General features: G+C 33.7%; 1 protein-coding gene across 2 annotated transcripts in view; it reads right to left on the bottom strand.

Moving 5' to 3' along the window:
* Positions 1-24264, bottom strand: part of GNAS (GNAS complex locus) — a 186681-nt gene extending 162417 nt beyond the window's left edge. For both annotated transcript variants that reach the window (XM_044663855.1, XM_044663853.1), the window contains exons 1-2: positions 24087-24264; positions 20585-20657 (exon numbers count right to left, since the gene is read on the bottom strand). In XM_044663855.1, the coding sequence (XP_044519790.1) occupies positions 20585-20657; positions 24087-24225 (212 nt within the window). In that variant the 5' untranslated portion in view covers positions 24226-24264. The remainder of the gene's footprint in view (positions 1-20584; positions 20658-24086) is intronic.
* Between the last annotated feature and the right edge of the window lie 6 nt (positions 24265-24270).

Below are 24270 nucleotides of genomic sequence, written 5' to 3'. Positions count from 1 at the left end.
AGCCAAAGTACTTTAGCCTTCTCAGAAGACTCATGACTATATATTATGAATACTTTAAGAAAAAATCATAACAAGTCTGACATGGAAAGAATTCAGCATCACAAAACAATTTAAAACTATTATATTTTGAAGCTGGTTAGGGATGTTAGAGTCATTTTAGAATGAGCTATGTGAAATTACAATATTGATTAATTAGGGCAAAGGTCAAAACACCAAACTAGAAATGCAATTACAAAATGTTTAAAAAATGATATGATAGTATGACAACCTGACCTGCTATAAAACAACAAACTATCATGCTGGAAAATGGGAAATGGATAAAAGGAAAAGGTGCTGCTTATATTATACTTCCTTCAGAACTTTTAACAGATATGAAATAATTACCACAGCAAGGAAGCTGAAGAACCCAGAAATTACTGTTGCCAGCAGTCCAAAGAGACATAGCAATCCAGGATAATATAGACTTACTTATAGTATGTTATAGACCATGATAAATTATGAGTGGTATCAACTCACACAACAATAAAAGATGACAATTGAAAATTAGTCTAATAAAAAGATAGGTAATATACTCAATGAAATCAGTTAATTCCCAAGTACATAGAAAGGTGAAAGGTGAAGGAAAATAAAATAGAATTTTTAGCATTTAAACAAAAAGAGTAAAAAATGCTTACTAACATTTTATGTGTTGTTTTTTTAAAAATCATTGATTATACTGGAACTATAACATCTCGGTGCCTAATGTACTGGGCAGCTCAGTGGTATATTGTATATAGAGCTAGGCCTGGAGTCAAGATCTGATTCCAAACCCAGACTCACACATTTATTAGCTGTGTGATCCTGGACACTTAATTCTGCCTTAGTTTCCTTATCTATAAAATGAGTTGGAGAAGGAAATGGCAAACAAATCCAGTAATTTTGTCAAGAAAACTCCAAATGGGGTCACAAAGAGTTGGATACAACTAAAGTTATTGAACAACAATAACACCTTATATATTATAAAGAAGTAAAAATGGTACCCAGGAAGATGAAGGGAATATTAGTTGGAACAGACCAAGTAAACAGAGAAAAACTGTTTTGAGGGCAGCACAACTGAAAAACACTGTGTGATGAGCAATTAGGTGGCTCAATGGATTGAGAACCAGGTCTCCTAAATTCAAATTTGACCTCAGAGACTTCCTAGCTGTGTGACCCTATTAAATCATTTAATCCCCATTGCCTAACCCTTACAGTTCTCCTGCCTTAGAACTAATACACAATATTGATTCTCAGTCAGAAGGTAAGATTAAAAAAAAACAACACAACACCTATGGATGACTTTTCAAATGCTGTTAGAAGGGAAAATAACAAAAAATAGGGGAAAACCCAAATGAAATGATGAGAAAAAAGACAATAAAATACCAGCAATTAATGATCCATATGCATACTTTTTCATCTCTATAAGCTGTCAACTTTGACCATTTTCTTGCCACTCATTTTGTTATTAGGTGTCAATGGAATTCTCATTAGAACACCAGAGACCATGTCCTGGAGGAATTAATCCACTCAGTTCATCTCAGGTCCTGAAGCTGAGTTGCCCAGAATGGTAAGGAAATAATCACAAAAGTATATAGCCCAAACATATCTTGCTGACTTCAGACCTGGCCACAACTTCACATTCCATCCAGTCATCTTTTCTGATGCAATATCCACCCATTTGCTTTTCTATCTTTTGCTGCTCATGGAATAATAGCTAAATCAATATTACCAATGTTTCTTGTCAATCAACTGCTCTCTGGTGCCACACAACATCCCAATAACTCCCCAGATGAAAACAACCTTCCTTGACCACAATTTTCTTACATGCGTTATCATACCCTTAGGATTTAAATTCTTCCATGTTTCACTTTTTTATTTATATCGCCAGTATTGTGAACCATTCCTAACACTTTTTAAGTGCCTAATCAATGACTTTCATAGATTCTTTTAAAAATCTTCACGATAATTTATAGATCTAGCAGCAATGCTCTTAGTCTCATTAACTTTGGCTTGGTCATTTGTGATTACGGTATTTTCCATAAACTGGCTCCAGATTCACAAAGTTAGATGAAATAGTAGATAGTGCTGAACTAGGAGTAAGAAAGATTTGAATTTATATCCAGTCTCAGACACTTACTAGCTATATGACCCTGGAAAAGTCCTCTAACCTCTCACTGCCTCAGTTTCATTAACTGTAAAGTGAGGATAATACTATTATCTACTTTCCAGGGTTGTTGTAAGGAATAATAAAGAATACTTGTAAAGCACTTATTATGTCTCCCAAAATAGGTACTCAATAAATATGTGTTCCTTTCCTCTTCCCACATGTAAGTGGTCTAATCTTTATTTCTCTCAGAATGTCAGTGGATGCTTCCCCTTCCCAAGTCACCTTTTAAAAAAAGTTCATGCTATTAAATGGTATGAAAGATGAATGGGAAAGTTTTAATACTACTTCTACCTCCAACTATTTCCCAAAATACCAAAACTAAGCCAGACTCCAAAGGACAAGCTAAAGATACAACAGGTATAAATAAGTAGGTTGTAACATATTCACATTAGAAATTTTATAAAATATATCATCTATGAACTATATGATAAAAAAGAGACAGACTAGTCATGAAATAAGGACAAAAACAGAGCGCTATACTAGTATCCACAAAAAGAAAAAAAGAGCTGGAAGACAGTCTCTAGAGAGATTTTCCATGAAGATTTATAAGAAAACATATATAATCAGAGAGGATGAAAAGGTATGAATGAATTATAAACTTCACTACTGAAGGAAGTACCAATATCAAGGATATCACAGATCCATTGTGCTATTAAAGTATAAGTAGAAAGGAATAATCCTTGAAAGCCCAGGACCTGATTGTAGAAACAGTGCCAACAATGAGACAAATCTACACAAATAGAACCATACCTACCAAAGGATCCCTTCCTGAGGGCTGAATTTGTTTGAATGAATCAAAAATGAGACAGGGTGATAGGTTACAGCTCAGCATGACCTTTAAAAATCAATTCGCTAAGTCCAGAAAATGAGGAATTCAGCTCCTAATAGGGTGAAAAGAAGACTCAAGGAGAAGAAACAGAAGTTATAATGATCCATGAGGAATTGGAGAACATTAGAGTAAGGAAGAGCTAACTGCCAAAAAGAGGCCAGATCATCAGAAATGAAGCTGATTGGGACAAATGGGCATCAGGAATACTGAGCAGATGCTTTATTGCTAAAACACCTGGACAATTAAATCTCAAGGAAGCAATTATTTCCTTTCTACCCAAGGGCTCTCTCACAGAAGACTGAATCTTTTTCTTCTTCTAAGTCCAGGGAAAGTCTATTTACCTTTCTTTGTTTTATACATTTATTTTGTCTTTATAAACAGTATTAACCACAGGCCTTTGCTAGTCTGAGTAAACTTACTGGAAATGAAGTTGTGAGGAGGCAACCCAGGGGGAAACATCCCTAGAGAAAAGATATATAGTTAAGCTAAGGCGTTTGTGCCAAAAGTTTTTTCTTTGGCTGGGGCTAAGAGTGTGAAAAAATGATCAAGAAAATTATTAAACTTTTGATACTACTTCTCAGAGTAGAGTAGGAATATATATGTATGATAAGTAATCATACTTTAGAGTTAGGGGCAAGAAAGAGTGCATGCAAAACTCTGATCTCCACATAGTCCACCACTGTTATAAAAAAAATTAAGCAAATAAGCTAGTATAGTCAATACCAGAAAGTATAGGGAATCTTATAATAAATAAAAGATCAATGTTTCCATTCATTTCCTGTTTATAGTACAAATTCACAACAACCTGAATTAAAACAAGTTTATAATAGACATATTTTAAAGCAACAGAAAAAATGTAACTTTCCATGAAGTTACAGAAATATTCTCGTTTTCAAAATGACAGAAGAATAATTTTCCTTTTTTAGGACTATTTCTTTTTTAAAATTTCATTTTCCAGTTCTAAAACTTCTTAAAAGGAAGAAATAAGTGGTTATTTTTCATGAAGAAATATATTTTTAAAAAACTCTTGCCTTCTGTCTTAGAATTGATAGTAATCAATTATAGTTGATACTAAGTATCAAGGCAAGAGTGGTAAGGGCTAGGCAATTACAGGTGAGTAACTTGCCCAGGGTTATATATCTAAGACATATCTGAGACCAGATTTCCCATCTCCAGGCCTGACTCTCTATCCACTGAGCACCTTATTGCCCCAAAGAAATGTATTTTCAAAAAGGCCTACAAATCTAAAACTAGAACTACTTCTAAGTGGCTACAATCAACTAAATTTTAACACAAATAACGAAATTAAAGTCAGATCTAAGGTAAAAAAACAGAAACCATATGTAAAATGTCATTATTCTCATAATCCTAAACTGATATTCCATCCATGGAATCTAAAATTGACTTCTTTCTACAGCTGCAACTAATTACAGATCAAGGCCAAAAAACTCACACTTTGGACATTTAATTTGCTCTGGAAAATTTCCTAAGAAATTGTTTACGTTTTGTATTTTTTTAAAAGCACACACTACTCAATAGGGCTAATCTGCTTCATTATTTCTATGAACTGGTTTTCTCCTATGACTTGTCCTCTTAAAAACTGTCTCCAAAAAAATCAATTGACTTAATTTTTAAGGGGGGAGGCTATTCCAGAAAATCATGATTAAGTATTTTCCACAAAATATTTTAAATATGCATTCTGATTTTGTAATCAATGTAATCAAATTCAATATTACATAACACATTAATTTTTTATACTTAATACTCATGTGCACTTAATACTTGTACGGGAGATTATAGAGACACTAAGGTAAAAATAATAGAGATTTAAAAAAACCTAGTCTCTATGTTCAAGGAGCTTACACTATTATCAGATATAATGAATATACATGAATAAGTATTATAAAAGGGATAATGTGATACAGAAGAGATATTGAACTTCTAGGAAAATCTGAGGAAGAGAACATTGCCATGTAAAGGAACTGAGAGGAGGCACCAAAGTTTAGCTCTTAAAAGAAAAGGATTTCAATAAGAATCAAATAAACAAGCATTTATTAATTACCTGCTAGTTGCCAAGAGTTATGTGTGTACATTAAGTGATATTTATAGAGATGAGGTATGCTCTAGGCATAAAGAAAGGGGCTATACATATATGCACAGAGTTGGGAGAAGTCTAGTTTGACTGAAGTAGGGTGTAAATAGATGTAATTTAAAATAAAGAATTTGGCAATAGCTTATATGTGCCAGGCAAAGAAGTTTATACTTCATTCTATTTTAGGGAGCAGCTCAATATTTTTGAGCAGGGGAGTGACATGTTCAGATCTCCACATTAATAAGATTATTTTGGCAGTTGTGTGGAAGATGGATGGTTGAAAAGAGTAGAAGTAGGGAAGGCTACTTCTGAGGCTATTTCAATCATCAAAGCAGGATGTGACGAGGGCTACAAATAGGGTGATGGCAGTGTGTAGAGAGAAGGGGACAGATGGGAATGATACAATGGAAGAATTATATATAGTATTTGACAACCAACTAAATATGAGAGAAGACCAAGAAAGGAGAGTCAAAATGACTTCAAGATGTTGACTTTATCACTTGACCCCCATTGCCTACCCTTACCACTCTTCTTCCTTGGAGCCAATACACAGTATTGACTCCAAGACGGAAGGTAAGGGTTTAAAAAAACAAACTAAAAAAAAAGTTTTTGACTTTAATTTACTGGGAGAATGATGTCACCAACAATAGGAAAATTGTAAAGACGTGACATTAAAGTACCAATTTCAGAAAGGTAATGGAAGATACTAGGCTAGAATTCAAGTAATAATAATTGTTAACTTTTATATAGCAACTAATATGTGCCAGGCATTGTGCTAAATATTTTGCACATATATAGTTTGATCCTCACAACCATCCTGGGAGTAGATGTCATTATTATCTTCAAAATATGGATAGAATAAGGAGAAAGATAAATCAGTGAATGCAAGAATGAGTAGTCAAACAGGTAGGAGAACCAGGAGAAAACAGCATAACAGAAACTAAGAAATGTTCTTCAAGCCTCACTCAGTAGCTACTTTCTTCATGAAAATTTCATTCACTAGTACTCTCTACCTCCTCAATTTTCCTAGCACTACAATTATTTCTGTATATGTTGATCTGTCCATCTCCCTCACCACCAAGTAGAAAGGAGTTCCTTTGAACAGGGAGTATATTTTTTTTCCTTTATATCCTGAGTGCCTTGCACATAGGAAATCCTTAAGCAAATTGTTCCTTGAATTGCTTTTATTCCTCTAATAAAAACCTTCAATGAATCCCTGTTGCCTAACAAAGAGAAGTCAGACTCTTTAGGCTTAGTATTCAAGGCCTCCCACAATCCTGCACCATTTTACCTATCCACTCTAATCTCAACATTGTTGCTTTCCACGTATACTATTGCTCCATTCGAAGAGGTTTACCTGATGCCCTCAGTACTTATTCCATGTTATCCTATCCTTCTACCTTGTATCATGCTATTCCCTACTGCTGAAATGTACTTTGTTGAACTGAATTCCTATCAGAATTCTACTTATCCTTTAAGGCCCAAATAATTAGATCATCACCATGAAACCTTTCCAGATTTCCCCAGTTTGTAGTATTTCCTTTGCTCCTCAGGCTTTCCATAGCAGGTATACATCACAGGTTCAGAGATATAGCAATGAAAAGAACATTGGAGAGAATACTGCCCCACTCTCAATTTATAATAGTAGAAACTGAAGCCCAGATATGTCATGTGATTTGTCCAAGACTACACAGATAGTGACATAGCTAGTATATGGATCCAGCAGTCTTCCTATATCATGCTTGTTCTAAATTTATCTTAATTGAGCATATATCAATATTCCCTCCCCCTACAAAAGTGCAAACTCTACAAGGATTTTTTTTTGTATTTTATCTACCATACCTTTCTACAACCAATATTGTGCTTGCTTCGGCAGCACATATACTACAAACAATAAACTAATAAATTTTTGTTGATGGTGAACTACGAAAGATCACAAATCAAATCATAGTGTAACAGGATTTGAATCTAAAGATTTTCTCATTTGAAATTCTACATTTAAATATAGTCATCAGTTCAATAGATTTAATAAATTCTGGTTTTAAAAATACTTTAAAGGGGAATTTCAATAGTTACCAGATTATCTTTTGCAGTTAGGGAAGCTATGAAGTTCAATTTTTTTCCACAATAACTACTTAGTAAACATTAACCAAAATAAATACCCACAGAAATAATTAAACTTCCTCTTTCCAAATATGAGAATTACATTATAGCAAATAAAGTACCAGCCTCTCCCAACTAGTATGAAAATACATAGTTGTACTGATATAGCATGATATTTTTTAAAGGATATTTTAGAAATTATATAAATATAAAGGTATCCATCTCTTCAATAGAAATTATATCTTTTTTAATAATGTATCTATTGTGAATCTCAAATGAATCAATCTGTAATGAATAGCTATGTCAGAGTTTCAATATTGTTTTAATATTAGATAATCCCTTTTAGCTCAATATAAAAACAAGAAGTGAATAGAAATATGGGAGAAGGGGTATCACAGTTTAGGAAATAATCCTAGAACTGAGTTTTTTACTGTCACACAATCCAAATCTCGTAAAATTAAATATTAAACAATTTAAGTTTTCAGAACAAGCTGAGGGCAAATAAAATTTAGTTATCCTACTGGGCCAGTTTTCAGAATTTAAATATTTATATTCATAATACATTAAACAGAATATATTCATTCATTCTGTTACATTCTCAAGAGAATTATAAAATAGCAGTCATAATAAAAATGACAGAAGATCATCTTAAAGAGTAGAAATTCTTACATATAAATTATAAAATCTAACCATATGTATACAGAATGCTACTTTTAGAAGCAAAAAAAATACTATTTTCAAATATTTTGTAACTATTCTTCCCAAAATAAATATCCTCCTTTATAATGTTTTCCAAAATTTGTGTCATTTAGTCTTTTTAGCTTCCTGATAATACCCAATTACATCTTCTTTCACAATGGCCAGTCTTATCATGCCTTTTAAAACTAACATACCTGGGGGCAGCTGGGTGGCTCAGTGCACAGAGAGCCAGGCCTAGAGATGGGAGGTCCTAGGTTCAAATCTGACCTCAGACACTTCCTAGTTGTGTGACCCTGGGCAAGTCACTTAACCCCCATTGCCTAGCCCTTACCATTCTTCTACCTTGGAGCCAGTATTGACTAGAAGATGGAAGGTAAGGGTTTTAAAAACAACAACAACAACAAAAAAAAACTAACGTACCTATTCTGCAAATTATAGTTTAATAAATTCCCCAACTCATTTTTGCCTCAAAACATGCTCTAGGGGGCAGCTGGGTAGCTCAATGGATTGAGAGTCAGGCCTAGAGATGGGAGGTCCTAGATTCAAATCCGGCCTCAGACACTTCCCAGCTGTGTGACCCTGGGCAAGTCACTTGACTCCCATTGCCCACCCTTACCACTCTTCCACCAAGGAGCCAATACACAGAAGTTAGGGATTTAAAAAAACAAACGTGCTCTAAATAAGTCATGAACTTCCTAAGCATGAATTCCTATGTTAGATTTTGTATTCATAAAATATATAAAAATTAGTTACATATGACAATGCACATGCACACATCTGTAACATAGACATTAAGGATCTGCAATTTTTACCAGCATGAGAAGTTCTCACTATGATGTAGCAAAGATGTTCTTAACCTGGAGCCCATGAATTAAAAAATTTTTTTTTAATTTAGAATATTTTCCATGGTTATATGATTCATGATTTTCCCCACCTCTCTTCTCTCCCACCTCCTGGAGATGACAAGCAATTCCACTGGGTTATACATGTATCATTGTTCAAAACCTATTTCCATGTGATTCATATTTGCAGTGAACTGATCTTCTAACTGAAACCTAATCATATCCCCATCAAACTACGTGATTGATTATATGCTTTTCTTCTGTTTTTCTGCTCCTACAGTTCTTTCTCTGGATGTGAATAACATTCTTTCTCATAAGTTCCTCTGGATTGTCCTGGGTCATTGCATTGTAGTAGAAAAGTATGCACTGCTAGTAGAAAAGTCCATTACATTCGACCATATATGCCACAGTGTATCTGTCTCTGTGTACAATGTTCTCCTGGATCTGCTCCTTTCACTCTGCATCAATTCCTGGAGGTTGTTCCAGTTCACATGGAATTCCTCCAGTTCATCATTCCTTTCAGCACAATAGTATTCCATCACCATCAGATACCACAATATTGTTCAGCCATTCCCAATCAATGGACACCCCCCTCATTTTCCAATTTTTTGCCACCACATAGAGCGTGGTTATAAATATTTTTGTACAAGTATTTTTCTCTATTATCTCTTTGGAGAACAAACCTAGCAATGGTATAGCTGGATCAAAGGGCAAGCATTCTTTTAAAGCCCTTTGCACAAAATTCCAAATTACCCTCCAGAATGGTTGGACCAATTCACAACTCCACAGGCAATGTATTAGTATCCCAATTTTGCCACATCCTGTCCAACATTTATTACTTTCCTTTGCTGCCATATTGGCCAGTCTGCTACATGTAAGATGGTACCTCCGAGTTGTTTTTATTTTAATTTCTCTAATCAGGAGGGAGTTAGGATACTTTTTCATGCTCTTATTGACAGTTTTGATTTCTTCATGTGAAAACTGCCTATTCATATCCCTTAACCATTTGTCAAATGGAAAGTGGCTTGATTTTTTGTAAATTTGACTTAGTTCCTGTTAAACCTAAATTAAAACTCTTGTCCTTAATTTCCATAGAGTGAATTAATATTTACTTGAAATAGAGAGCATAGAGATAGAGATTAAGCGTATCCATGGATTTTTAAAAAAAGATTTTGATATCTGTATTTCAATATAACTGCTTTCCTTTGAAATTTAATGCATTTAAAAATATTATTCTGAGAAAAATATCAGAAGTCTTTAACAGATCAACAAAGGTGCTCATGACCAAAAAAAAAAAAAAAAAAGGTTAGGAATTCCCATTAGAGGAACCTTTTTTGCCAATAAGCTAAAGTAAAACCTTGGGTATGACTTTGTAATAGTAAATACGTTTTTTGCCTGAGGTACAGAAGCTATGTATTTTGCCCAGAGTCACACAATATAATCAAAGGCTGTACTTGAACTGAAGTCTTCCTTAATCCACACTCTTCCCGCTACACCATACTTTTCCCAACAAAAAATGTGTGAGAGTAATAAAGTAGTTCTATGTTATACTTATATATGTTTGATTTTGCCTCTACATTTAATGAATAGTTAAAAGAAAAAAGGCACAATTCACATATCCAAAGGGATAATCATACAACTAGTTATATGGCTAATCATAGTTCTGGCTATGGCTAAACTGGAATATCTACCAAGATTATCTGTAGTTAGAGGGAAGAATTCCACATCTCTGCCTAAACAATTAGCTCACAGCTCTTGGGAGTCTAGAGAGGTACAGCAGGGACAGATAATTGTTTTCTGGAGACTTCACTAAAAGTACATCAGTAGGTAGATTCTATGGTGATTTATTTCACAATTCCTTTGAGAATATGGTAAAGAAACAGATGGCTAATTCCACCAGATAATAATCTTTATAATACACAAAAGGGAAAACCAAGATGAGTTTTGCCCACAATTTCCTGGTAAAAATTTTTTTTCTTTTATACTATCAGAAAAGTACTTGTAAATAATATTTTTAAAAAATAAGTTTTACTTTGAATGAAAGACAAAAGATTAAAAATAGCTAATATGAACAATTACGTGCCTTTTTAATTTATAGAGCAGCCATAATTAAAAATTTTTTACTCTAGTTCAACAAACTTTTTACTAAATGTGAACTTTTGTCTAGTTTGAGAAAAATAGAAGTATAAAATAAAAATATACAATATTTACTTTAATATAGGTTTCAACAAGAAAATAGCAAATAGTATATCAGAAAAATGATAGTACATAATTCCTATTTAGATATTAACATCCTCCAAATGAAGTCAATGATAAAAAATGGTTCAAGATTAAAACAAAAATAGTACCAACAATTGTTTCTGACTTTCAGATTAGAAACTCTTTAAGTTCAAAGTCTTCTAATTCCTTTTAAAGTATGCAGTGCTTAGTTCCTTATTAAATATTGGGTGATACTACATACAGCTATCTAATAGAGCACAAGTTTTGCAAAGGACCATAATCTTCAACAGATATTAATAAGTATCAAAAACACTAAAGTCAAACTAATAGTTATTATAAAAATGAATACATATGCCATCTCAGAGGAATTCAAACTTACTAAATATATTGAAGAAGAAAGATAAGCTAATTTTTAGAGATGTTCAGGTTAACTTAAGGGGAAAAGGGAATGCAATCATAGCTGAAAATGTGAGATGCTTAGCCCTACAATATGTGTTCCCTTTCAGTGTCTTATATGGCCAATGTCTGTGGCCATGCTGATCCTTTGCCAAAGGCCCAGCACGGTACGTACTATTTAGGAGCAAGCTGTGAAGACTCTGTGCCTTCAAACAGACGTTGTATGTATACCTGGTAGAAACTCCTAATACTATTCCTACAGTTAGGGTGTGCCTAGTAGGGAATAGGAGTATGACAACTAGAACCTGGTGCACCATACTTTTTTACAGGTTGCTACTGCTTGCCAAAGATGATATCTGAAGCAAGTTTAGAATAGTAAGAAAAAAGGACAATAAGGAAAAGTATGGCCTTTGGGAGAATAAACAAAGTAAATAATCTTAGAAAGAAACAAAAATCTTAAATGGTAATAGATGTTGAAAACAAGTTTCATTTTTACTTTGTGGTGATACTTTTTTTTTTATACCCTTACCTTCTGTCTTGAAGTCAATACTGTGCATTGGCTCCAAGGCAGAAGAGTGGTAAGGGATAGGCAATGGGGGTCAAGTGACTTGCCCAGGGTCACAGAGCTAGGAAGGGTTTGAGGCCAGATTCGAACCTAGGACCTTCCGTCTATAGGCCTGGCTCTCAATCCACTGAGTTACCCAGCTGCCCCCTGTGGTAATACTCTTTATAAATTTAGATCATTTTTTTTTTGTATTTTTTTTTAACCCTTGTATTTCGGTGTATTGTCTCATAGGTGGAAGAGTGGTAAGGGTGGGCAATGGGGGTCAAGTGACTTGCCCAGGGTCACACAGCTGGGAAGTGGCTGAGGCTGGGTTTGAACCCAGGACCTCCCGTCTCTAGGTCTGACTCTCACTCCACTGAGCTACCCAGCTGCCCCCTAGATCATTTTTTTAAAAGGATAAAACAAGGCCAAGGAACAAATTTGTATTTCTATATTTAAATTCATTTAGTGAACAGAAATTGTTCAACTAAAAAATTCTTTAATTCAATTCCCTGATACAGTAAAATCATGTCAGTTGTATCGACACAAAGAATAATTTTTAAAATTCAGTAAAAATACAGAAATATATTGAACCCTTTAAAACAGAAAGTACCTCCTAGGCTAAAACTAAATCCTATCAATTTTCAAAAATGAAATTCTTATAAAAAGTAGAAATTTAAAAGAATTTCATCACAAAAGAAACTCTAATGTTAAAAATAAATACTAAAATTTATTATTTGTGCATTTTTAAATAAATAAAGGTACCACTATGGAATTTTTCATGCAAAACAAAAAATTCAAATACATGATTAATGATCTACTATAACCATTATATATGTATATACATATGTACATAAGCAGAGGGGGAGAAACAAGGAAAGGAAGGATGGGAAAAGAGAGGAAAGGAGGGAGGAATATATAGTAAGACAGAATCTTAACTAGCTTAGTACACATTTCTGGGACCTTAAAATTTAACTACTTTATTCTAATGTCTAAAACAGCTAAAGGTAGCACTGAAATAACTTTTTATCAGAAAGTTTGAAACCATTGATTCTTGCTGAAAGGAAACTAAGGGAAATGAAATTCATTCATAAGTGTTTAGGATGAACTTGTATATATCCCCTTCTCCTCAACAAAAAGGGTACACTTAAAAGTTAACTTTTTCCAGCTTTGTCTGAATAAATTATATGTATCTGATATAACAGGGGATAGGAATGGACCTGCAATTTCATTGTTTTAAGGAACTCCAAAATGAGAAAATTCGGGTTAACACCTTTCCAATTTATAGTGTTACAGAGTTCCTTAGAACAATGGTATAAAATTCAAATAGAAATAAGAGTATATTAAGCCATACATAAAGATTCCCTGAAGGCTATGTTTTGACTAACTTTTTAAATGAAATATTATCTATGTCTTAATGTATGTTTATTTATTTTGTTAAATATTTTCCAATTGCATTTTAATCTGGTTCGGCACTCTGAAGGATTGTAGGCTGCATGTGGTCCTGGGTTCATATGTTTAACACTTCTGAAACTGAGACATTAAATTATTTGCCATGGTTCATACAATTAGTATGTGACAGATGCAGAATCTGAACCCAGGTTATGCTGGCTTTAAGATGGATCTCATCTCTCTCCATTATGCCATGATGTCTTTTGCATGACAAAAGTATAAATTGAAAATAAAGTTCCCTATTGTCTCAGGGCTACAGATATGAGAGATAGAAGGATGAGGAAAAAATATAATGAAACCCGACAATTAATTTGTGCTTTAAAGTTTTCACAACATCTTACATCATCTGAACCTTACAATAGCTCTGTAGGATAGGAACATTATCCACATTTTCAGAGGGATGAATGACGGCCCAAGGCCATACATCGATTAAGTGCCAAAGACAGTTTCTTAACCCAGATCTTCATAATATTAAGTTTAATGCTCAGTTAAAAAAATTAGTGTTTCTAAAGAAAACTGCCGATGTTAATACCTAAGTTTTATCTGTTCTATGTTACATATATATTTTAGCCTCAAATATTGTATCAACAATCAGAAAATTAAATAGTCAAGAAAAAGAATGTATGTTGAGGTACTAGAAACAATCTTTGAAATATGTGAAAACTAACTAGGTATTAATCTTTCAGACAGAATGAAACAAATGTCTTGTAATTAAAACAGAATCTTTATTGGAAAAAAACACAAGTATTTCACAGACTAGTGACAAATCATGAAAGATAAATAAAATAATAAAAATAATAGGATTTAGAACAAGAAAAGAAATTCTCCAGCTAGATCCCTTCATTTTATTGATAAAGGAAGTGACGAGGAAAAGTGATATTACTTATACAAAGTCAAAAATATAGTAAATAGTAGAGTTGAAACATAATCTAGATCCTTTGATTCTCAATCTAGGAGTCTTTCCACTGTACCACACTGCCTTCCTAATAATTAACACACATGATTTAGGAAAATAAATTATTCTTGTGTTTTTTCTAAGTTATACTGTTCTTTAGTAATTTAATCAAAGTTCATGTACTTTTTTCCCTGCAACTAAAACCTAATTAAAAAAAAATATATATATATATATGTATGTATGTATGTATATGTATAGTCTTCAGGTAAAAAGCAAAACTTCATTTTATGAAAACTACATTATTTCACAGTACTTTAAAAGTACAATGTTACGTAAACTGCTTATCAATTTGCCTAGTGTAAGCTAACACTTCAACCCAGTTCCAGAAAAACCTCAAACTTACCAATTAAATTAATGATACTATTTACCTATAAACACTCCAAAAAAGGTTATTATTTGGAGTATTGAATTGGAGTTACAAGACTTGAGTTTAAATCCTACCAGTTATTCTATTCACTAAATACCTTACCTTGGACAAGTCACTAAATCTTTCTAGGGCTCAGTTTCCTGATCTCTGAAATGAGTGACTTAAAACTAGATGATCTCTAATGTCCCTTCTAGATCTATGACTAAATGAATATTTCCTCTTGAGTTCAAATGCCATTGTTTCTGATACCACTGTGGTAAGGAAAAAGAGAAGATGGAGTTGGAAGAGATAAAAATAAAAGACACTATGACCCACATGAAGAATTCCCCTGTATGTCATTCAAAGGCTAAATATAACAATCTCTGAGATTACCTATGGCTTCTTCCACAAAGAAGCAGTCTGGGGATTTCATTTCCTCTTTTTAAAAATAGAAGAAAAGAGAAGTTAAGAAGGCTTAAATGTCTTATCTGTACCAGAGAAGGGTTCATTTATACTGATTTTTAAGAACTCTAAACAAAAAGTATTAAAAATTCAATGTGTAAAATAAATATATATTTAGTAAATAAAATAAATGTATAATTACCTATCAAACTAAGATATAAAAAAAGTTTAGTAAACAATGGCTACATCCTTTAAAAATGCATGCAGTGCCTAGTTTTAATCATAATATTTACCCAATGGGTACACTGTAGATTATTATTGCTTAACTAGCCTTGTAAAAAGACATTGCCCTATCAAATGCTGGGGCAAAAGTTAAAATAAAGATGAACCGCTCTTCATGGCTAAAACATTCAAAGTCCATTTTGGTACTTTTCTCTTTTTATTGCATATTATTCTAACAAACACCATAAGTTATGAAACTGAAATAAGACTTTCAGAATCTTAAAGCAAAATTTCTAAGCTTTAAAAAAAAAAGTAGTAGGAGGAGGAGTAGTATTGCTGAGGAATATGTAGTTTGTCTAAAATAAGTTTAAAATCATTGCCTTATTTCAAATTGTCTCAAAAAAAAAAACCATAAACTCAACTACTTTTAACAAATGAACAAAAGCAACTATTTTCAGTTCTTTTCTGAAGATAAACTCTTAACTCACTTCTATTTATGGCCAAAAAAAAGACAAGATATTCTGACAGGCCTGGTGTTTGTTAAGACAGTACATTAACTCCCACATTCTGAACAATTCCCCCCATTCTTTCTTCATTCTTTTATATCTTAAAAATATGTAAGGAGCAAGAATTAAAAAGTTTACTGAAATAAAATAATTCTAAATGTTTATTTATGTCTATAAATATGTAGAGTACATTTAGTTTAGTAGAAGTTATAGTTTTCTCAATAGTATCCTGGCTAAAGTACTTCAGAACTCAAACTAGTTAACCGTTTTTTAGTTGTCATGTTGACATGATAACTATCTTCTTTTATACTCTAAAGATCAATGTCCAAAATGATTTCTTTTTTCAACTTCTAGAAATTGTAATTAGAATGAACCAACTTCAAAGATTAATCCCTACCATGTAACAGCCCTTGAAACACACACACACTTATCTATAATATATACATATACCCCAAACAATTCAAATTGAAGCAGTAAAGTATTTTAAAATAACATGGGATGTTTTACTTGTTGGTGAATAACATTTGTAAAATTTTCAAGAATGTGTCAAGAATTAAGCATTTTAGAATCACTTTGTGATAAATGACAGTAATATTACTAACATATGAACATAGTCAACTCATAAATGTATGTATTTATGACTCATTCTAAGTCATTCGTGAAATGGAAAAAAGATCAACTAATTCAAGCAGACTAATTCTACTGATTTCAAATAAAAGACCCAAATAAGGGGGCAGCTGGGTAGCTCAGCGGATTGAGAGTCAGGTCTAGAGACAGGAAGTCCTGGGTTCAAATCTAGCCTCAGGCACTTCTAAGCTATGTGACCCTGGGCAAGTCACTTAACCCTCATTGGCTAGCCCAGGGGTTCCCAAACTTTTTTGGCCAACCGCCCCCTTTCCAGAAAAAATATTACTTAGCACCCCCTGTCACATACTATCACCGCCCCTTACTGTTGTTCACTGCTCCCAAATGCACCTGTGGCCATCACCGCTCCACCTGGATCGCTGCAGCACCCACCAGGGGGCAGTGGTGCCCACTTTGGGAATCACTGGCCTAGTCCTTGCTGCTCTTCTGCCTTGGAACCAATACACAGTAGTGATTCCAAGATGGAAGGTAAGGGTTTAAAATAAAAAATAAAAATAAAGATAAAAATAACTGAAAACTATATAATACACAATTTTAAGGGGGGAGGTACAAATGGCTCCTGATTTGTTTTGATTTCCAACTGAATTCATCTAATAAATTCTAAAATTCCAATAAATGAATCTGCACGAAGACAAAGTTTTAACCTCTCAAATTTAATGAAATTTGACTTTATAGCAAATTGCTAGTCACACTAAGTACAGAATCTAAAATAGCTAAAATATTGAATCACATTTAAAATCATCCAAAAGCAGTATTCATGGACACTGTTAAATGCAATATTCTTTCATAGTTCATTACAGTAAATTCACAGTATCATGTGTGTGTTTTTTTGGGGGGATTATCATTTGGGTTTTTTTGTTCAGCTCTTTACAAGTTCTTAACTTAGGAACTTGGGATTTAGAGCTGGAAGGGAATGAATATAAAACTTAAATTAATCTAGCTGTCATGTAGTTAACAAAGTTTCAATTAGAATAATCAATTATTAATTTCTACTACCTACGTATAATACCTATTTATTTTCTGACCTTTGCGAGTCAAATAATCAGTCACATCAAAAATGCAAAGACAGATTTTAAACCCAAAAGGTATTTTCTATTTTTTTTTTAATTTAGCAAGTTTAATGACAGATTCGGAAGCACCTTAAACAGACACTTGGATGCATTATGATTTTTAATATACATCATAATTTCAAATATAACATGAAATGTTTTATAGAGTATTAGATGGATAATGTAGTTACTTGATTTATTAGGTTGTTAAAAATATGCACTTCATTAACAAAATCCTAGGAGGTCTTACATTTAAGTAACTGATTAAAATAACAAAAATTATGTACATCATATAACAACAACTCAGATGTACATAGCACTTCTAGATCTCCACTGCACTCTGCTCATATTATAATCTCCCTTTTACATATGAAGAAACTAAAGTTTTTTTTGCATATCCATCCTCCAAGTGAAGTATCAGAATCATGACACAAACCCAGATCTCCTGATTCCAAGTGAAGATTTTTTTATTGCATAACACTGTCTTCGCACAAAACACATAATTTAAGAATCACAGGGGCAAAGATTTAAAGTTGGAAGAGACTTTGGAGATCACCTAATCCAACCAATTACTTCATTTTATGTATGAGAAATTTGAGGACCCTATTTTTTAAAACAGAATAGCATGTATCTCATGCAATTACAAATCCTAACATGAAACTATCACAGGAGACACCTACCAATAAAAGACTTTCAAGTGTTTTTATCAGGGCAACAAAAACAACGGTGATTTAAACCATAAAAGTAATATTTGACAGGAAAATTTCATCCATTTCACCAGTAGAAACACTGTGATTTGTGTTTATATATAAGTTCAATGTAATCATACTTAGTGAGCTAAGGAGTGATTCCAGAAGTTGCCAAAACTAACTGCTCATCAAATACTACACAAATGCTCACCTCACAAAGTCGCATGACCACTGCTAAAATGTATCCTTTTTGTTTTGTTTTTTGAAAAGCTAGCCTTCTGACATTAATTTATAAAAGTATTTTGTGAATCTCTAATATTTGTGAAATCATCAAAACAAAGTGCTAATGGATAAAAACAAAATGCTAATGTAACCCCAAGTTTCAAATTATTTGTAGTTAAATATATCACTTACTACACTTATAAAACTTTTATGCTTGAGTCTAATTATTTTTCAAGGAGAGACAAATTATGCCTTGGTTTAAGGAAAGAGCAGGTAGTCTAATGAGTCAGCAGATCACTCCTTATCCTGACAAGGACACTGATATTCTGTATGAACTTGGGTAAGTCATTAAACCTTCAACTGAAAAACCTCTCTGCTTCATTTGTAAAATAGTGAGAGTCACCCTTTCTTCCTAAAACATTTTGCAATAACAGAATGTTATATACAAAAATGTTGTGTATTCTTAGGAGAAAGGTACTGGATTACACTACTATAATCCCACTCTTGTATTTGTCTTGGCAATAAAATCAGATAGTACTCTATTCATTTTCCTTCATTCTATTCAGTTTGTGTTTCCGTTACAGTCAAAGAAAACTAGATAAACTGAAAAACTTCCTACAAATATATAAGATCTCAATTAAATATTACAAATATTTTGAATATATTTGGTATTAATTTTTAAAAGGAAATACTGCCTCAAGAAAAAAAATTAACTCTCCTTACAAAAACTAGTTAAAATGTATTAGTCTAGACCAGGGGTCAGCAGCCTTTTTGGCCGTGAGAGCCATAAACGCCACATTTTTTAAAATGTAATTTCATGAGAGCTGTACAGTGCGCGCTCCTGTTAACAGCGCCTGAAAAAAAATTGACTTCATGGCTCCTGCATAAAGAGCCATGTCTGGCCCTCAAAAGAGCCAGATATGGCTGGAGAGCCATACATTGTCGACCCCTGGTCTAGACTTCTGAGAAAATTAAGAATTCAAGTTTTCTTCCAAAGATCAGGACAGCTTGTGGTAAATTCACGTGTTGAAAAAAAGTTAGTTAACTACAAACTCCCTCAAACCTTTTGGTATAGCCATCCTATACTAAGAAAAAAGTAGTAATCACTTCTCAAATATATTCCAAATAACAAAATCTAAAAAAATAGGAATCCTACAAATTATCTGAAAAGTCAAATATATAGTCACACAATTAAATTAAATCCAATAATCATGAAGGATTTGAAGAAGAAAAAACATAGGCCAAAGTTTATAAAAATGCCAAATATTTAGTTAGGTTAGCATTTTAATGTTTATCTCAACACTTCTTTAAAATATTTTCAGAGTATCAAGATACTGCATAATAGAATCTAAGTGCAAATAGGTAAGACTTACCCTAGTGTTTTGAAAGATGAAGATTTTATGCAAAAAAAAATTTTCTAACTCAAGTTAAATATTCTAGTCCTTAATTAAACAATAGCAAAGAAGAACTAAAGGGCAAGTCACATGATGCCATCATGGTACTATAGGATCTGAAGATCCTATAAATGATTAATTGATAATAAGAATTGATTTTCAAGCTTAATACTCTCTTTAACTTAACTATCAAAAGATTCCACTGAAATCTGTCAACCATAGTATGCAAATATTCAACCAAATAAATTCAGCTACATAATAAAAAAAATTTTAACAAGGCCTCCTATACCTCAAAAATAGAAAAGCTAGAAATAAAAATATTGAAACAAAGTTTCCTTATTAATATTATACAACTGAACTGTTTTGAATATTCAAATGTGCTAGAAAACAATGTTAATAAGTTGGGGAATCAATGTGACATAGAGATGGTAAATTATTGTCAGCTATGTTGTGAAAGAAATTGCAACAAAAACTTTTGCTCAAGTTTGTTACATAGAACCTTGATGTGACCAAGTTGTTAACACAAGGCCAAATGTCATTAGGGTTAACTCTTCTCCAACTAAATTATATTCAATCTGAAAAGATGTTTATAAAACCACTGGTGGTTTTCCTTTTATTTCAAAAATTTAAAAAGGAGATGTAGAAAAAAGATGGCTAATTCTTTAATGTAGGCTGGTAATATAATGCCATTTGGCTACTCAATATCATAAACATTTTTGTACATCCTGTAAAAGTACAAAATATATAACTGTTACCAAATATATTATGGGACTAAAGAGTAAAGGTACTTACTCAGCATTAAATCCATTGACGTGCAAGATCCTCATCTGTTTTACTATTGTGCTTTTACCAGATTCACCAGCACCTAGAAAATGAAAGTAAATCAGTTTATGCAGGAAGCTCGAAAAGACACTCAGGACACACATAGGGCAGTTTTTTCCATTCAGATGATTAAAAAATAATTACAAAGATATTAACAGTAATCCTCCCTGAAACTCCACTTGCAATATAAATTAAAACAAGTACATAGCTGAAGTAATTATTACCACTGGATCTTCCTCAAATATCTCACTATCCATTTATCAGAGGGTTAAAAAAAAGGAATTTTTAAAAAACTAGTACAGAGAAGTAGCACTAAAAAAGAATAGGATAATTTTGTCCTTTAGGGAAAACTCAAAAGTCCACTTCTAAAATGACTTCCTAAGTAAATCATCATTTAATAGAAATGTGTGTATATGATATAAATGAATTTATACAAAAACATAAACACAGATGAAAAAAGATGTATAACAGTTAAAATACCTAAGAGTTGCTCCTTCAAACCAAAATCTAGTAATTGCAGTTCCCTCCACACAGTTTAAATAGTACATTTTAAACATTAGTATCTCAGAAAGCAGCAGTCTCTCACTTTGCTTATTTCCCTTCATTTAGGTTACAATAGGAATTTACCTCTAACAACTCAACATCCATCCACCCACTCATCCACACTCTTCCACAAGCCTCCCAATAAAAAATCAGATATGATTTTCAGGTCTAGGTCTTTCTGGACAAGACAACGCTATTCCAGTTAAAGTAAAAGATTTACTTTCTTATTTCCTTCATTCATTATCTTCTTGCTCAAAGTTCCTTCCCTAGTAAGAAACCAAGTACTTCTTCAAGAGTATTACATAAATGTTAGGTACACTGGAGTATCTAAAAGTGAGGGAAAGCTTATTCTGCACTTTGATCATTAAGAAGGAAAAGTACTCCTGCATTTCAAAGATTCCAGACCCTGTGTATGCCTCCATTTTGAAATTTTCTTTCAATTTATAAAGTGCAATTTTGTTGAAGAAATACTCTCTGCTAACCAAGATGAGTTTTTTGGTTGTTGTTTTGCTATTTTTAAAGTATACATATATGCCAACCAAACAGTTTCTGCATTAACAATTCTTTGCCCTCCCTCATAAACATGTTCAGTCATTAACTGCCTTGACCAGAAGGCCTCTTCCTCTTCTTTCCTTTTTACCAAATCACTAATCAATATTTGTAACAGTTTAAAAAATAATTTCTAGGAATAAGTTTATTTTCAAGTAGGCAATAAATGTTAGGGACTTCTTGCTCACATGTTAAAATATAAAAAAATATTACCCAAACTGCACCAGAAAGGAGGAACTCCTTAGAACTTTAATAGTCATAACTTAGGAACATCATATGGATTATTTAAGAACAAAATGAAGAATAATATTTATTAAATTTCTAAGCTGTTATGCTTAGGCTAAGTGAAGAGAGAATGAAGCATTTTAATTTTCTATTTTTTCAGCTATTTGGTAAAAATTAAATAAAAATGTCTAATAGTAGCTAGAATGAATTTTTCAATCATATGCCATATCAAATCACAATAGAGTTATAGGAAATAGAACACCTTCAAAATACTCACTTAGGGGACAATTTATTGCCCATAGTGATACAAAGCTGTTTTTAGATTCTAAGACAAATTAAGTAGACAGTTTAGGCTCTTGGAATTATGACTATATATACAAAGTATCACTATACTTAAACAAATTACTCTTCATATTAACCTAGGTTAGTGGCGAATTCTAATACTTTTAAGAATTCTTTGAATTTACACTAATATATATTAACATATATGGTAAAGTTGTATCATTATGGAACATACAGTTCAACATATGAAACATTACTTTTTTAAAACTGCACTTAAGCTTAGAATTTTTCTTTTTAACAAACATCTGGACTTGAATAGCAATAAGTCAGGTCATGAAAATAAGATTTTAAAAAAGTGTTACTATACCAATCTGCTTTTTTGAAATGTCAATTACCTTTGGAGGCAGGGAGGTCAAAGGCATTTCAGTTCTTAATTGACTAAATACTTAAATGTATTTTTAAAAAGCTATATTATTAAATAGAAAACTTCCATTCTAATGCATGCTTGTGAAATCTTCCTAGTCATGTCTACAATTTGTTTTAGGCCTCTTCCTCTCTTCAAAATTAAAATAGTAACAGTGATGACATTCTCTTAATACTTAACAAGAACTAACCCCTTTAAGCAAAGGAAAACAATCACCAAGATAAATAGAGCATTTGAAATATATAGTTTCTTCTTCTGACATAAATAATCCTGGGGGTGGAACCAACCAACCTTTTTAAACATAAATTTTCATTTTTCAATTTTACCCAATTTTATTATAATTTTTTGCGACCAAAGCTGTAAACAAAGGAAAAGACAAAAACCATGGTTTAAAGAATTGACTTGGGGGGGGGGGGGTCTTCACCTGCTGCCACAACTAATGCTGGCATCTAGTTTCAAATTATTGCATATTTAGAGGCGGGAAACTAGGTTGAAAAGAAAACTCTGATTTTGTCATCATTAGACTTACATCCTTCTCTAAAAATCACAATACAAGTATTTGTGTACATGTACATATTTTAATTATATTTACTTATATACATGCACGTTCATACATGCACATATCACCTTCAGGACATATAAGGTACCCTACCCTACAATAAAATGTACTAAGTTGCTATAAACACCATTTTCCAGCCTAGAGCAGCCTGTCCGCCCCTTATCCAGGAAAAACCAACACCTTTATTACCCCAGTCCCTCTCTAGGCCCTTATGTCACACAGTCTTTCCGCCTTTACACCCCCCACCTCCACTCCCATTCACAAACAGCCATCTCCCCTGTCAAATTCTCTTCTTCCTAGCCCCCCTTCATTTCCACGGCGCCCCCAAGTGACACCCCTTTCCCTAGCCAATCACTTCTCTCCGATGGCGGGTTCCCCCTCACACCCTCACGCCTTAACACCCCGTTTCCTGTTCCCCAAGCCCCATCGCACTCACACACCTCTCCTCTCTTCTTCCCACCCTCCCCCCAACACACACACACAAAAAAAATTGCAGATTTTTTTAAAGAGTCGCAGCTCCAGCTCCCTCCGCTTTCACCTAGGCCGCTAAAACAATCCTGAAGTTGGGGGATCTGGGGGGCGTCCCTTTCGCTCAATCCTTTTACCTTCCTTTCGGCTTCTCCCCTTCCCCAATTTCTCTTTACTAGGCCCCTCCTTCCGCTTCCAGCCCCTCCCCAAGGTCTTTGCCTACCTAAACCCCCAATAAAACGTCCCCCAATTCAGCCCCCCACCCAGGACGATAGCCGCCACCACCACCCACTCAGCCGGCGGCCCGGGCCCCTCCCTCGTCGCTCAGGGAGGGGAGGTAGGAAGAGGGGTCTGCGCCCAGCACTAGCCCCGGCCCGGCCGGACCGGACGGGCGAGGTGCCCCCTGCCCCCGCCCTCCTTACCCAGCAGCAGGAGGCGGTGGGTGGCCCGGTAGAGCTGCTTGTCCTTCTGCAGCTGCTTTTCGATCTTCTTGTTGGCCTCTCGCTGTGCCTTCTCCTCGTTCCGCTGATCTTCCGTCTTGCTGTTCCCCAGGCACCCCATGGCGGCGGCGGCGGCGGCGGCGGCAGCGGCGGCCCCCCCACCCCC

Source organism: Gracilinanus agilis, chromosome 2 (assembly GCF_016433145.1).
Source record: "Gracilinanus agilis isolate LMUSP501 chromosome 2, AgileGrace, whole genome shotgun sequence".
Classification (NCBI taxonomy): domain Eukaryota; kingdom Metazoa; phylum Chordata; class Mammalia; order Didelphimorphia; family Didelphidae; genus Gracilinanus; species Gracilinanus agilis.
This window is presented reverse-complemented; position numbering and strand designations above follow the sequence as displayed.